Source organism: Labrus bergylta, chromosome 14 (assembly GCF_963930695.1).
Source record: "Labrus bergylta chromosome 14, fLabBer1.1, whole genome shotgun sequence".
NCBI lineage: Eukaryota > Metazoa > Chordata > Actinopteri > Labriformes > Labridae > Labrus > Labrus bergylta.
This window is the reverse complement of record NC_089208.1, coordinates 10,658,987-10,675,430: the sequence shown is the minus strand read 5'-3', so window position 1 is coordinate 10,675,430 and position 16,444 is coordinate 10,658,987. Positions and strand designations below refer to the sequence as shown.

The following is a 16,444-nucleotide window of genomic DNA, read 5'->3' as shown; positions in this document are numbered from 1 at the left end:
GTTCAGTGGGAACTCATCCCTTTTTTTGTCTTTACAAATGCAAATTTAACATGTAGCCTATAGTTAAATTTACTTGTTAACTGATATTAAGACACACAAGGTGCTTCTTAATGTTTCTTAATGACAAACCTTAGACACTGAGAATAAATCTTATAGCCTACATATTTTTCCATCCTTTGTGTGAATGTTTATGTTCTTATTTTTTCGATCTTCCAGAGGCTGCGATAACCAAGCCCTTCAGGACACCATGTGGCATTCTCTGTCGTCTGGGTCATTCTTTGTTTTTCTACAAGCCAATCCTCTCACCCTCCCTTTTTGCTTTATTTTCCCCTAACCGGCTGCCACTATATATTCTCTCAGTTGCCAACCACTTCTTATTCTGCATCAACTGACCTTAACAGTGACCTTGCCTTGTCTGTGCCATTGAGACGAGAGCCAGAAATACCATATCCTCAGCTTCCCCCACTATGCTGCAGGCTAGAATTTTTGCCTGTCTCATCAGTCTTCTGGCTGCTGGAGTACGCCTTGTTATTTTTTTTTTCCACATTCTTACACGTTTTGCTTTTCAGCTGATCACTGCACGAACTGGAAAACATTGCTCTCGGCTCAAAGGGATGGTGAGCCTTGGCATATAGACCCGAGCTGTCAATACAGATTAGGTTTATCAGATAAACTTTATCTGCAACATTGGAGCGTCCTTTAGTTGGGTAGCAGCCTAATTCTGGGGTACAATTGATACTGTGACAGACTCGAAGGACAGCGAAATTGAAAGCCATTGTTTTTTTCATACAGGCCTTTTCAAAGCAGGCTACTGGTCTACCAATATGGTCAGCAATGATGTGCATTGCATGAGGTGTACATGGCTGTCGGTTGCTGGCATTTCACCATAGATTTCATAATCTTCCTGTGTCATATAAGCAAAATGGTTCCCTTCATTGACAGGGGGCCTTAGCCTTATTTTGCTCTCAGTGAGATGTCTAAGAATCATGAAGCTGTTATTCAAGCTGTTTAAACGGGTTATTTATTTCTCATCTTGTTATATTAAATTTCCAAACAGGAGTGAACAACAGTTACATTTGCATTGTTAAAAAAAAATATTCAAAAAGTAGTGTCTCTTTAAGAACAAGAAACCATTTGACAAGATTTCTGCTAGATAGATTGTGTTCCTATAAGTTGATTACATACTTTTGTCAGGGGATCGCCCTCTGGCACCCAATCAAATCAAATGGAATAAAAGCATTAGTTGCATGTTTGAATGAGTGAATTATTGACGCCTGCTGCAGCTGTAAACTCTAATAATTTGCTTCAAAAGGAGGTTAAGGGGACAAAAGAAATAAGATGAATGTGAATTTCAGACAAAGGTCAGATTTTGTTCTACACGTTCTTATGAACAGCCCTTGTAAGGGGCATGGTGTGTCCTGGTAAAGACAATCCTCTCTATTGTTTTGGGGTAAATATTCATTTCAGTCTCACCACCACAAGAGGGCACTTTGAGCACATGTAATCAAAAAAGGAACGGATGTCATTTGTGTTTATGTATCTGTGTCTCTGTGTGTATTCATGGAGGAGTCTCAAAGTGACAAAGTGTCTCTTGTGTTTTCCTTCCAGGAGTGGTGAGTCAAAAATCACTCTCAGGTTCACCACCTAGTACACTCACTTTCTGGCAGCTCTTACTGAAGGGGAACAGCTAGCAGGCTGTTTTCTGGGTGCCATGATATTTCTGTAGATGCAATTTCAGAATTAGGTTCAGTTACAAACTTACTCCAAGAACCTGTCAGCTTGGTGATGAGCCTGCTTTATGGGCTTTTAGCTTTTTTATGCAAATGTGTTGCAATAAATCAAGATATATGAGATATAATCCTCAAAAAATAAAAAGCCTCATAATTATTTCCATAGCAATGCACTTTCTGTTCTTAATGTCTTTTTATATTCAATGTTATTCCCCAAGTTGATGGGGAATTCCAGGTATAACATTATGAGAGGGCAGAAAGGTTGTTGGGTAAAAAAAAAAAAAGTACACTGAGGGGGAGACTTCTTGTTTGCAGCTGAAAGAAAGAGAGAAAGAAAGCAGCTCACTCAAAAACAAGCTCGGTGGAGGAATGAAGAGTGGAGGCATGGCAGCAGTAAATGATGCTAGCCCTCTACACCTTGACAGTTATTAGGAGACACCAGAAGAGAAATCTGACAAAGCTTTGTGTTGTCTACTGAGAAAATAATTGGTAAGCAGGTCAGTTCACTGCTGGCAAGAACTTAGAAAAGATTAGAAAAGAAGGTTACAACCACAACATTAACCACACAAAAAGGAACCTTTTACAGATCAAAAACTAAACGAAAACGGCTAAAATGAACGGTAAAAAAGTGAAACGCGATTTATTGCAATTTAAAACAAATGTATGCATTATGCTTTGGTCTTAATTAATCATAATTAGGTAATGGTGCAAAGTGTATTTAGAACCAAACTCTAACTGGAACCTCAATTTGTCTCATAATGTCCAATAAATTAGATCTAATTTAAAATCTAACTAGATGGATATCTAACTAGGTTTGAAAATAAGGATACATTTAGAGGGCCTTGTTGGAATAAGCTTGATAAAAAAATATTTGCGAATGAAGAAGTCTTTAGAGGAAGGTACAAGTAAAAGGAGAAACTGTGGGGGTAAATGAAAGCTAAGTTAACTTTCTTATACCAGCGACCACAATTTTTGTTTCTGTTTGGCTTCTGCTTCTTAGCTATAAATATATTGAATTTATTTAGCAGGTGCACAAGTTTCCGGTATGAAGACTGGTGTGCGATTTTATATTTGTGTTCTCTTAATAACTCAGACATTGTTCTTCTGTTTACTACTTCCACATAACTTGATTTCAATGTTAATATATAATCAGGTTTGATCCCTAGCCCAGTTAGCAGTATGTTAGATGTTTATCAACTCTCTATTGATTATCTAGTCTGTGCCCTGTCCTCTCTGCCACAGATGTTGCTGCATGTCTCATGTTCTCCCCTACAAGGGCATCTATAAATACATAAAAAGTTTTGAAACGATTTTAACGCATTCTCTGTTCCACAACTTATTTCTGCATTTAGCCGATAATAATTTTTTTCGCCATGTTTAAAAAAACAAAAAACAGGAAAGACTGCTCATCGATCCACTGATAAGACAATGTTTTTGTCTGGGCGGTTTCCAGGTGTGATAAACGGTGAAGCAAGGTCTGAAGTCTGTTTGTGCTTAGTGAACTTTCACTCAGTTAAAAAATCTAATCTGAGTAAGTCACTGTTTGATGACTTTATTTTGTAAAATTGTTTAAAGCCTTGAAAAACTTCTAACTCCTGTGATTGTTGACACAGATGTCAAAGGTGCATGGGAGATGTTTTCATTGAAAAAAAAGCTATGTAGTCAAAGTTCAGCAAGTGTGTTAAAAAAACAGTGAAGTCAAAATTCACACAGTCATCAGGAAGTGTAAACAACACACATTTTATTTGACTTAATAGAAGTCAATTCCTCGTTGTTTTTCAAATTAAGTCGGCTGAGATGCATTTCCTGCTCTTTTGGCACCTTGATCATGGTTTTTCTAACTTATAAAACCTATAGGCATCCTCTTTTTACCCTAAATGCAACAAGGAATATCTTAACCTTTCATCTAAATAAGCTGAGAATGTCTGAGATTTAATGCTCTGTTGTGATATAGCAATAGGTTAGCATTCCTGGAACGTCCAATCACCATGCAGATCATTTTCCCCGGCGTCACTGAATCATGAAGGACACTTAAGTCTGAGATGTGATCAAAATACAGAAGCAGTACTCGGTACTCACAGTTTGTAGAAACAGTGATACAACATTGTCCATTTGTTTTCCCTGTGCTCCTCGGATAATCTGTTTCATATTTGTCATGATAAGTTTTTTTTACATACACCCTGTCCCCAGGAAAATAAAGCTCTTCTAGTAAGAGATGTTGGCTGATACAAGAAACAAGCAGGCAGGCATAAAGGACATATTTTAAATGGAGTCAAACAAGTCATTCAGAAATTTTGGGTTCATACCGTCTCTTTAAAAACAAACAATAGGCTACATTTCCATAATTTACAACATGAACTTACAACATCAGTAAGATCAGAGCAATAAATATGGAAACAAAATTCCCACCTCCCCAAAATGAAATGTACCATTCTTTGTAGGTCATACCACTGTCCTGTTTGAAAGATGTAGACTATAGCTGCACAAGGCTACATTCAGGAACAATCCTGAATTTATAGTGCCACCATGTGCTAAGATTGATTTATTACAATGTTGTTGGGAAAAATGTATTAACAAGGCATTTGCCTTCAGACTTGAAAAAAGAGTTATCAAGGGGCGCTGGTGGCGCGGTGGTTTGTGTGTGCGCCCCGTGTGTGGAGGCTGTGGTCCTGCAGGCGGGCGGCCCGGGTTCGCATCCCGCCTACGGTTCCTTTCCCTCATGTCGTTCCCCACTCTCTCTCTCTCCCTGATTTCCAACTCTATCCACTGTCCTATCTCTCCATTAAAGGCACAAAATGCCCCAAAAAAATCTTTAAAAAAAAAAGGGTTATCAAAAATTGTAGTGTGAGAGTAGAATCCTATCATTTACAGCCAAATGCAATAATAACAAAACTTTTCATGAAGCCTTTGTACAGTGAAGGGCCTTTTGCAGTCGCGTCTTGCATTATACAAACAAATCAGAAGTCTTGTTCTTGTGCTGTTTATATTGTGCAACTGTATGAATTAAGACTTTACACCAAACTGTGTTTTTTTTTTTTCAAAAATAGTCCTCCTTCATAGGACCTGTTGAAGAAAGAGAAACAGAAGCCCCAGATTGTTCAGGAAAGTAAGCGAGGAGAATGTGACACATGCTGGGGTGCTGTTGTTGATGCCCCGAGGAATGGACTGATTGTGCCTCCTCACACTTCTGGTGCGAAGTGTTGTTGTTTTCTTTGTTTGTGTGGAGGGGCTCACTGTTGTGAAGATCTGGTCTGTTGTCTGTGTCATGTCAGCTCTGATGGGTGTTTCAGCAATGACGCTGGGGTCAGAAACTGAAGACGTGTCGGTGGTGTGGAGGGAAACACCAGTTGAGGCTTCCTTTGTGCGAGAAACGAGATGTGAATCCATGTGTGGCGTGCGCTCTGTGACAAAGAAGTGATTAATAGTGAGGTGTGGGCCTGTTCTTCTGGGTGTTAGGGTAGAGAAGGTGTTGTGGTGTGTGTGTCTGTGTGACTCTTTAGGGGTGTTTGGGGTGCTTAGTAGAGAGGAACCCGACAAGTACCACCAACCGGTGACACTAGCTTCTGAAGGCGTGGAGCTCTGGTACTGAGCACTTGCCGCCAGAGGGGGCAGGTTGTATGAGGCAAAGTGCCAACCTCCGGTCTTGCTAGGGCGAACACCTCCACAGACAGGCTGGGTGTGGCAGGGGCAGCCCAGGATCCTTGCAGGGGTGCGCTGCGACCAGGAAAGTAGGTAGGCGATGTCGGCATAAAGATGACAGTCCCAAGGGTTGTCCCCAAGGTTGATGACTTTAAGTGACACCATCTTGTCAAACACTCCAAACGGCAGCGAGGAAAAGTGGTTAGCATGCAGAAAGAAGTGAGTTAGCCTGATTAGCCGGTCTAGAGATCCTGGCAGCACCTTAACAAGTGAGTTGTGGGAAAGGTCAATGGTCTCCAGGTGTGCAGGCAGATTTGTGGGTATGGTTCTCAAGTGATTGTAGCTTAAGTTAACCATGCACATGTTGATCAGGGTATTGTTGATAAATATGGCCCGCTCCAGCTTATTGTTGGAGAGGTCAAGCATTCGCAGATTCCACTGGTAGACAGTGTCGTTCTTGTCCAGCAGCTGGAGACGGTTGGAGGAGGCGTAGAGATTCCACAGAGATCGAGGCAAGCCCGTTGGAAGATGGTTCAGCCGATTGTGAGACAAATCAAGGAAGCGTAGATGGGTGTACGCAGTGAGCTGGCCATCCAGGTCGTGGAACCGGTTGTGGGACAAGTTGAGGGAATGTACATTATGCTGCAAGCCATCGGGCAACTGTCTCAGGCCCCTCCAGGAGCAGTCTACCTCCCGGTGGCTGCGGCTGCAAGTGCACATGGTGGGGCACGCGGCAAGGACGTGCGAACCCAACAAGAGCGTGAGAAGGAGTTCCAGAACGGCCTCATGATAGGACAGCTTTAGCAGCACATGCCTGCTGGAAGAAAGAACAAAAAGAGACATGTTACAGTTCCGCCTTGCACAAAATCCTTGTAATCAAATGAGGCACAAGTATGGTATTACTCAAGATAAGTCTATTGGATGATCTAAGTCATGTCCTGGAATTGAACACAAGAGTGTTTCCCATTTTTATAGAAAGATTATCTTTCATACCAAGTTTTTAAGGGTCAGTGGTTTATAATTTCCACCTTTTTTCATACCGCATATTTGCACTGCTCTCTTCTTGGTCTTGAGTTGTCTCGTGCTACCTTTTTCTTGGTCTTGACTCAACCTGGATCCCTCCAGGTCTTGGTAATATCTCTGAGTTGATACACTCTGATCGTATTCAGGACTTGGTCGACATTTAAGCGGTCTTAAGTGCATCACTTGGCAACAAAACTTTCAAAGTAGAAATGATGCTTGCAGATAGTGAGCCCATGCAGCATTATTGTCTGTATCTGAGATGCAAAGCAACTACAGCTTCGTTGTATAAAACTTTTCTCATTGTTTCTTTAAAGCGCCACCCTCTGCAGGATGTCTCTCTAGCTCTCTTACTGAATTGTACAGTCACAGAAGGCTGCTCAATGTGTGCTGCAAATCCCTGCATTGCTCTGAGATACACACATTCACAATAAACCACCCCCCCCCCCCAAAAAAAACAAAAAACAAAAAAAAACCCTGTAGGCTGCCTGCAGGAATGTTTTAAGGGATGCTTTGGCAGAGAAATGTGTGTGTTGTTTATATCCACCATTGACAAAGGAAGAAATGTGCCCTTTTCTGTAGCTGATAAACATCTGACCTGATCTGTAAGAAGATATTTCTAGTCTATTCAAGAATATCATCAATCACAGAGCATGAGAAATCCCTGTAGTCATTTTCCCTGGCATCAGTTTGTGTCTTCAGTCATCAGAGCAGTCAGTCCCAGGCTCCCAGAGGAGGAGAAGTAGCTCAATAGATGGGTTTTATTAATGACTCCACAGAGAACTCATGCGTCAGCTGCTGCAAAGGCAAGCAAAGACACGGCCAGGAGCTTGACACTGCGGTGCATGTGAGCCAGGGTGTGGCAGAATGTGTGCGTAAAAATAGTGTTGGAATTTTGTCCATAACTCACCTTCTCATCTTATCATTCCAGTCACTTTCTCTGCTCCTTTTATTTCTCCTCTTCCCTCTCCTCTTCCTGCTTTCAAGCTCGGGACCAGCTGCTGCTCGGCTGAAGATGATTTTTTTTTTTTTTTTTTCAATGCCTAATAGAATTTGACCCTTGCTCTCGTGTCCAGCGCAGGTTTTTCTGAAGTTGTCCTCTCTGCCTGGCACTTAGGTCCCTTTGTCCTCTCTGCCTGTTATAGAGATCTTTTGAGTTAGAGCGATCTAGCACTACTGCAGGCTCTGGATTTACTCTGTGCAGTGGAAGTGAGGAAGTGCTGGGGTGCTGGTTGGGGATAGTATCAGGAGTGTGTGTGGGGGGGGGGTGGGGGTGGGGGGGGGGGGTAAGGAGAAATGTGCATTACAGGGTTGTCTCTGCACATAGGGCTGCTGCAAAGGAAACTCCTCTCTCACTTATCTGGATTTCAGGATTTACTTTGGCATGCAAAGTGATAACTATTCTTATGGTTAGATTAATTGCCTGATTTCAGTCCTGTTTGCACTCAAAATAATTTATAATCTTATCAACTTGATAAATATTTCCCCTCTCTAAATTTTGCCATTTAGAAATACCCTGCTGTAATTGGTTGTTATTCCTCCTTGTGTAAATGCAGACGCTGCCACAAAAACCTTCAGGATTTGTTGCAGGGCTTCCATTTGCTGCAGCTTCCTGTAATCAGCATCACATGCAGCTCTCCATTCTGTACTGCATTGCTGTACTTCAAACTGACATAATCACCTTAAATTCTAAGGGATAGTTGAGCAGGGATACAGATTGTGTTAGGGGTGTCAACTTATTTAAATGTGAATAAATAAGAGCAGCGATTTGCAATGGTGATGTCCTCTTGCCCCTTTAATATCATATCTTTTGTTTTCTTGATTGCATAATATGTCATTTTGTCACACTTTATGTGTGTATGTTGTGCGTGACTGTGTCTGGCACACTGTACTGTTGTGTTTTTTTTTGTGTTGGACCCCCTCGAAAACAAGATGGTTCATCTCAAGGGGTTATCGGTTAACTTTGGAATCCAGATGTATTCATCCACAGCAGTTTTAGAGAGGCTTTGCTCTTTTGTTTTTCTCTCTTACTTTTCTTTGCTCAGTGGTCGTACAAAACAAATCGAAGTACCTCTTTAGCAATATGTGTCCTACTTCCTCACTTACCTTTCAATGCAAATTCCACTTTTGCATTCCTATTTACAACAACTACCTGCACTTTGATTTCAACAAATGTTTCCTGGCATTAACCCTTACAAGAAGCCTTTAAAGTGAAACCCTCACTTCCACTGTCACCACAGCATGCTATGTTGCCTTAGCAATTGTTTGCCGTATTCATTTTAAATGCCTGATGTATACAGAAATATGTGCCTGGTTAAAAAATATTTGTTATCTCTCTGAGGATAACTTTTACTGCATCCCATCTCCAAACTTGCACCTCTCACAGAGCAACTGCAGCTCAGAGAGCTCCTCGCTATTAGAAGTGGAGCTGGAGTTAGAGCGGAGGCTACATTGAAAAGGGACTAACTGTTCTGACTTTTAATGAAAGGTTCATATCCATCATGACGTCACAACTAAGTAGATGAACAAATATCTGCAAAAGGCGGCGGAAACAACCCAATATAGTTTAAAAAAGAGGTTTATTGTGCAGCTTTGTCAGCTCAGGCTGAGGTGAAAAGAGCCTTCTTTCCTAGTCGAGAGGCATTGCCCAGAAGAGGCACAGACTCTGCGTGCTAATCAAGCAGAGCGCTACTCTGACACAACCCCCACACACTCACACAAGCACAGCCAGTAAAACGGAAACAGTTTCATAGTTAGAAATTCAAGAATAACCCTACAATCTATGGTTTTACTCTTCGACATGGAGCATAAGTTACAATTACTTAAATCCATAGTTTGTAGTCAAGCATCTAAGACACACATCAACTTGCACAAAAGTCTATTAAAATAAGATACAAAATATACAAATAACAGAAAATACAATGCATCATTTTAAATGTTCAATTATTACTTAGTTTGACAGACTTATAAGCACAAATTGTTTATAAACTTATTGTAACGTGTAAAGCATCGTCTTCAGGAAAAGTTTGCATTTATTTGAAGTAAAGGTGTTAAAAAAAGATTTGGGGAAGAAATGGCAGTTGCTCTTTGGCTACACACACACACACACACACACACACACACACACACACACACACACACACACACACACACAGACACACACACAGACACAGACACACACACACTTTACACCACATCCTTTGGTTCCTCTGTGCCCTCAGGGGAGGGGGCTGCCGTGGCTTCAATGGCCTCCTCTTTGGGCTCTGAGGAGGCACAGACGGCTACAGGTGTAGCTGCAGCCTCCTCACTTTTGGTGGCGTCCCCTTCCTCCGTCTTGTTCTCCTTCTCCCCTTCTTCCTCGGTGGTGCCGTTAGCCCTCTCCTCCTTGGTTTGACTCATGTCTGACATTAACACGGTTGTCTCCTTGGGTTCTGTCTCGGACTTGCTTTTGTTCTTCTTGGCCGATTCCATCCAGTACTCAGAGGTGCTGATCAGGTCAGCGTTGCTGCTCAGCTCCTTGATGCGCCTACTCAGGCGGCACACCTTCCAAGCCAAGAAAAAGACAGAGAGCAGCAGAATGACACAGAGTATGATCAGTCCGCCTGACGCCATCAACACCTGTCGACAGTCCCATTTGAAGAAAAAAGCTTCAAGTTGTATTGTCACTGGGACAAGGGGACCTGACGTGCTTTGACTCTGGGGGACAACTGCTGGTGACTGACTGCTCGACAGCCTGTTCCCAGAAGTGCTGCTGGCCTCAGTATCATGGGTAATGGTACTGCTTGGAGCAGGCTGGGAAGTTGACTGAGAAGCTGTGTTATCGTTGTCATCAGTAGGATCTCCATCATTTCCACTAATTCCACTCATTCCACTCACAATTGCTATGTAGCACATCAGGAAGAGGAAGCAGTTCATGTTGGAATCTGAGAAGACATGTAAATGCAGTTTAGTATAACATGATGGAGTACAAATTTAATTCAGCAAAGAGAAGTAGGAAGAAGCCGTAGCGCCTTATGTAACATCATTTTGACACTCATAATCTAACCAAAACTGTATTTTGAGGGGAGTTGTGTTTTGGCCTATTTCTTACACTAGTTAAATATACTTTTAATAGTATAATGTACAATTTCGCTTTTCATATTTGAAATTTTATATCAGCATTCATATTAATCTGCTTCATTTTTAAAGAGAAATATTGGACAGCTATAAATTCAGCGATAGTGCGGTATGTAATGATCATTCTGAGAGTGGTCTTTCTGATTTCTTTTACTTCAGGTATTTTTTTTATAATAATACCCATGTTATCGTTTGAAAGCAGGCTGTTTGTCTATAACAAAGTTTAATTTACACAACAGTAGCACATTGCTAACTGCAATTCAATTTTTCGTTTTTTGTCAGGTACATTATGTAAAACATCCTGTACTGGAAGTTAATCAAGCACAGTGGGCATTAAGTTGCCTGTTGTTTTCTTTTTCAAAAGTGTAAATTCATTTAAAAAGTTTGCTGAATGACCATTGGTTTGAAGGCATTCTGCACCCCATGCACTCCAATTTACAGCTCATCTGAAAAACCACATTCATCTAACAGTGAACAAACTTTGCATTCAATAGCTTACTTACCTGAATTCTTTTATCTGATAGTTTCTTCAACGGTTGTTCAAGTGTTTTATATTTTGTCTCTTAATGAGTCAGTTTGATTGTATTATTGATATTCTGGTGAAAGAAAAGTTGTGATTCTACAGATTTTCCTCTTACGTAGGTTTTCAATTTTCAGAAGCCTTGGTCAGAATCTGAAATTGTTTGAGGTGATATCTGTTGATAAAATTCTTCAGTATGTTCCATCGACTGACTTCCTCTGATGATGAATTCACAATTCACGATAGACCTTTTACTGTTTTACCGTGTCTTTCCCTCGTGTTTAACCCTGTGTTTTAAGTAGGCTTGTACACAAAACATAAAAAACATCACATTTTATTATCAGGATTTAGGACAGGAACATTTTACAACACTGAATACAAATGTTAACCAGTATTCCTTCATCTAGCAGTCTAAGTTGTATCTTAAAATGTACATTTATAATGTTGTTCTTTGGTCCCCTTGTAATTATTTAAAGGTTTAAAAAAAAGAAGTAAGAATTCATAATCAGTCACTTACATTCTTTGTGATCTTGTAACAGCTCCAATAATCGTTTTCTGTGGCTGTAAAGTGAGATAAACGATGTGTGAAGTGACACAATGACAGCTGTCCAAATCAAGGGCACACTCATCTGGCTTCTTACTTCTCTATTTGGTATATAAAAAGAAAAGGAAGTGGTTTTTCTATTCTATTCTATGCTTTAGCTGGTCACGCAGACATCTGTAAGCGTGGGGTGGGGTGGGAGAGAGAGAGAAGACTATAAAAAAAAAAAAGCTGTCGGTATGCTGAATGCTAACTTTCAGTGAGATCATTCTCATGACATTGTTCTTCAGGCTTTGGGAGATTTGGACATATGAATTCTGGACTTTACAATATTTGTGAACTCTGAAGCCATTTATAGCTGTTTTAACTGAACAATATGAAGAATGGACCTCACAATTCTACAGAGCTCCACCCAAAATCTGCATGACACTGTGAATGCTGCATGGTTGTAACTCAACAAGTTAGGCAGCGCGTTGCGTTTATTTAAATGTTTTGGTTTTGATGACGTCTCTAACGCATGTGTTTCTCTATTCAGAAGCGTTGATGCTGATAAGCTCTACCACGGTTAATAATAAGTTTGTAGTTATATTGGGACCCTAGTTACTCTATGTGAAATAATTGGGGGGGAAATAACATGCGTATGTCTGTGTTCTTCAGAATCTTCTTTTTTTCCAAGCCATAGTTGATTCCAAATCATATCAACTACAGTGTGGTCTAAGTCTAATGTCTTAGTCAGATAATGCTAAAGCGCAACTATAGCACATAATGAAAAAATATCAAGTGCATGGATTTACTGAAGTCCCCCTTCCAGTTCCCTCTGTAGCTGTATGTTGGTGTTTCCAGTGTGATTTTTGAAATGTGTCTGCAGCTACATGTCTAACTGTCACAAAATGTGATGTTTTGCAGGTTACATCCTCTCAGCAGACGACAACAGCAGCTTGCAAAGCAGCGCTACCAACTCATCATTCAACACATTTAATGCCCCAGCACGTTTTACAGGAATTGCCACCACTGCACTCAATGACGTACTGTTGTGCTTTGAGCATTAAGGAAGTAAAACCTTATAAATGTTTAGTTAAATAGATCAACGAATAGCTACTTGCAACATGTTCCTGCTGAATTTAAAACAAATCCACATTTTTAAATGTGAGAGTAGCTGATCGCTATAGCATTAGCTTCATCTGAGTTTATCTATATTGTATTAGAGCATGGCTGTAATACACAGACCTTCATTCAACAGGTAAAATGTACACATGCTGAGTAAGAAAGCATTGCTTGTTAACACCAAATCATTTTTCTTGTGTATTGTGATAATTTCAGTCTCTTGCAATATGTTTATTGCAAATGCTCGTATAGGTTTGATGCAAATTATTGTGCAGTCCTACTACATACACGGACATGAAAATCTCTTACATACACAATACAAGTTGGTACAGATACTGAGCAATTCAAAATGGACCAATACTTTTTAGCACCTATCCTTGATGCTGATATAATTTGATGTAGGAGAAAAACATCATCAGTCTCATTATGTATTTGAGGAAGTGAAAATAGGAGGAAGGCAGATGACTTTAGCTCAAAATCAACATATCACCTGTGATGGAAAGTCCCATTTGTCTAAAATAATAGTCAAATTATAGACAAGGCAGGGTGATTTACATAAAGATCTTTAAGAAACACGTGTTTTTGAAAAACGGTGTAATAAGACAGGAGTTTAAGAGAAATGGTTAAATTGAATAACACTGCAGATAAATAAGATGAAATGGAATGCCACAATTGTATGGAAAAAAGCAATGGAGGTACAAAATAAAAATATATATTTCTCAAGTTCTCTTACCTTACTAAAGAGCGAATGTAAATACTCATTTTAAAAAGAGCTCAGAGTTTGAGAAGATTTCACATTTTCTTAAAGTTTCTGTTAAAAGTGTTTAATGAAAGATCTAAGAATAGAGCCCTGGGGAATCTAATGTGGTCAATAAAGAAGCTTTATCAATATGTGCCAAGGCCTGTCCAAGGGATTGTCAATATATCTGTTCAAAACTCTGACTGTATTTAAAGATGGCTGTGTCCTCTCCTATTTTACAAAAACAACGCCAAAAATACCCCCTGCGATAAGCGCTGCCGTATTGTGCTTTTCACGTTTGGAGCCAGGGATCAGTTTGTGGAGCTGCTGTATTCACTCAGTAAACAATTGCACATAAATCCGAATAATAAACACTGAGTATAGTGATTGAACCCATGTTTGAGGAAAAATAACTTGAAATGTGTTTAGATTTTCTTTTGACCCATGTCCCATTTGTTAAAATCATATGACCTATTCTATTCCTACAGTCAGTATAGGCGACACACAAACCAATGCAGAACAATAGATAAGATAGCTGATTAGCAAAGACATCAAAAGTCTTTCTACTTAGCGAAGGTAGCCTGTAGATGTAAAACAAAAATGCATCCATATAGGCGAAAATATCTAAACAAATATCCTTAATCCACGTTAAACCATTTAAGAAAAAGGGAAAGGTTTCTTATAGTCTCTAGCTTCTCGATTAAAACCGAAGCTGGGAGTGGTTTACAATGCCGTTTGCGGTGCAGTTTTGTGTCCGCCATTATCACCAAATCCAGTTCTTTAATGACTGATCTAAGGTTGATAGAGATACCTCTAAGAGGGAAGGTGAGGGGTGACTGATGAGGAAAACATTTGGTGACCTTGCTGGCCTTATCTGTCTTGTCTGCCGAAGCAGGAGAAAGCCAATCTCTCTATTTGCCGTCTTCTTTATCAGCAAGGTTAGCGTTAGAAAATGTGTCTGGTTGGGTTGGAGGCAGACAACGTGGCAGTGATCGGGGGGTTGAATTTAATGCCAGCATTACCCGGCGCTTCCATTTTATCAGTGAATCCCAAAAGAGGTGGGGCAGGGCAGGGGGAGAAAAGAGATTGAAGGGAGGAGGAATGAGGAGACAGATAAATGAGCTTTTTGTCAACACAGTTAGATTGAGGCTGTGTTGTCTTTGTGGCAGAGAGGTTAGTGTGTATAAAGGTGAATCATCATGGACCTGGCCTTTGGTCGTTGGATGATCTAACCTCAGATTGGTTTGGTTGGAGGCCATGTTCAATGAAAATATACCTGCACTCCCAAGAATCAGGCCTTTGTTCAGAAGTGGATATAGCCTCTTGGTTTCCAATGTGAAGTCAATGTGGATGTGCCCGAAGCTTGTACTCGTTCTTATGGCCAGCAGGGGGTGACTCAACTGGTTGCAAAAAGAAATGTGGTTGTAGTTTAGAAAATTAGCCTACTTCTCAAATGATTTATTACCCCAGTTCATATTTCCAGTGAATTCATTGACTCAATAGCTACTTTAAAGATTTTTTTTTTTTTAATAAATCATGATTTTTGTTCCACTGAGAGAATAATTGACGATATTCTTAAGGGTGTGACTGAGATTGACAAGTTGCTGCCACAACAACCCGTCAAACAGGATAGAGACCTAATCAGATCCACCTGTGGTTAAAAAGAGATCCCTATATATGGTTTCAACAAAATCCTTACGTTTGTTTATATATCATATGTTAGAAACTGTTTTGACCGTTTTTTTTCCCACCATTGCTGCACATGAGACTTTTTTTCTGTGATTACTGTACATCTTTAACTCTCCAGTGTCCAAACTATTCCATTAGTGGTCATTCTCACCATTAAACATGTTGGTTTTTTTTTTAACCATGTATATGGTCCAAACCTTTTCTCCAGCAGTATTACCTGAGTAGACTCTGGTTTGTTTGTGCACAGCTTTGTCGTCTTGCACACATTTGCGGTGTTATGTCGATTTTTAAAGAGTTCCCCAGAGTGAATACACTCATATCGAGTGCAGAGATCTTCTGTAAGTATTTATGACATTCTGTCCACTTCCCCAATCTAAGTGAGCAGTGAGGCATAGTGCAGTCTGTGCACACCTCTGTCAGCAGTCCTCTGACTTACTGTTTTAGTTGTGTTGACACCGTAGATAGCAGGAGGTAAATCAGTAGATACTTGCAACCAAGAAGTGTCATAAATTATCCCCAAAATGCCTGAGCTCTACAAGAAAAACCTCATTAAATGTGTTATAGTTTCCGAAAAATAGAAAGAGGCTGTGTTCACGACTCTCCTGTGAACCTCAGGCTTGCTCTTATCTGTAACTTACAATTTGAAAACAGTATTTTTAATTGGATCATAAATATTGTAAATATTGACATTGCCTAATCTCCTACTACATTTACATGTCATCCAGTACAGAATTCAGTGACCATACATTACAAAATAAACAACTTGTTTGTTGAAAATGCCACGCAGGAAAGAAAAGGACTTTCAGTGCCAGGCCACCCAGTGAAAGAAACAGTCTCCCCTCACCAAATGCTGGTCACGTGATCCAGTACCAGTTGGAGTCAAAGAGGTTGCAGAGCATCATCAGGCAGGATACAATGTCCTGTCTTTTCTCTTTGATTGATACCAGTTTACAAAAGAGATGTCAATCAATCAATCAATCATTCTTTCAGTCTTATTATTCACAGCCCAACTCAGGCCGCATTGTCACAGATTACAGGTTTCAAGGACTGAATACAGTATTTACTATTTCACTCACAGCTTTCAAGGCCTGGTATTATAAATCTTTAATCATCCCTAACAAAACTGTATTAGTAGAAATCGGACAACAATAAAAAAAAAACATAAAAACACAATTCATACATTTGTCCCCCATAAGGGGCTTTTAAGCACTCCCAATGCTGACAGCTCAAACTTCTTTGCAATCAATCACCACGATGGATATATGTGGTATATAGACGTTTAAAGCAGGATTGAGCAATGCAGGCAGATTAGATATTTAGTCCTGTATAGTAATATGCTGTTTTGC

The 16,444-nt window shown here is 40.1% G+C and overlaps 2 protein-coding genes across 3 annotated transcripts; both read right to left on the bottom strand.

Moving 5' to 3' along the window:
- Positions 1-1,004: 1,004 nt before the first annotated feature.
- LOC109981460 (oligodendrocyte-myelin glycoprotein) lies at positions 1,005-7,622 on the bottom strand. 2 transcript variants are annotated; one of them, XM_065963339.1, is made up of 2 exons: positions 7,300-7,622; positions 1,005-6,183 (listed from the first exon to the last, which is right to left on the bottom strand). In XM_065963339.1, the coding sequence occupies exons 1-2, from the start codon at positions 7,305-7,307 to the stop codon at positions 4,785-4,787; spliced, it is 1,407 nt and encodes a 468-aa protein (XP_065819411.1). In that variant the 5' UTR covers positions 7,308-7,622; the 3' UTR covers positions 1,005-4,784. The 2 variants fall into 2 exon arrangements, with proteins under 2 accessions (XP_065819411.1, XP_020485911.2); XM_020630255.3 differs by having other exon boundaries at positions 1,005-6,186; positions 7,300-7,620.
- A 1,327-nt stretch (positions 7,623-8,949) lies between these two features.
- Positions 8,950-11,699, bottom strand: LOC109981464 (uncharacterized). Its single transcript, XM_020630262.3, has 2 exons — positions 11,543-11,699; positions 8,950-10,312 (listed from the first exon to the last, which is right to left on the bottom strand). Exons 1-2 carry the CDS (start codon positions 11,652-11,654, stop codon positions 9,576-9,578), a joined length of 849 nt encoding a protein of 282 aa, XP_020485918.2. The 5' UTR covers positions 11,655-11,699; the 3' UTR covers positions 8,950-9,575.
- Between the last annotated feature and the right edge of the window lie 4,745 nt (positions 11,700-16,444).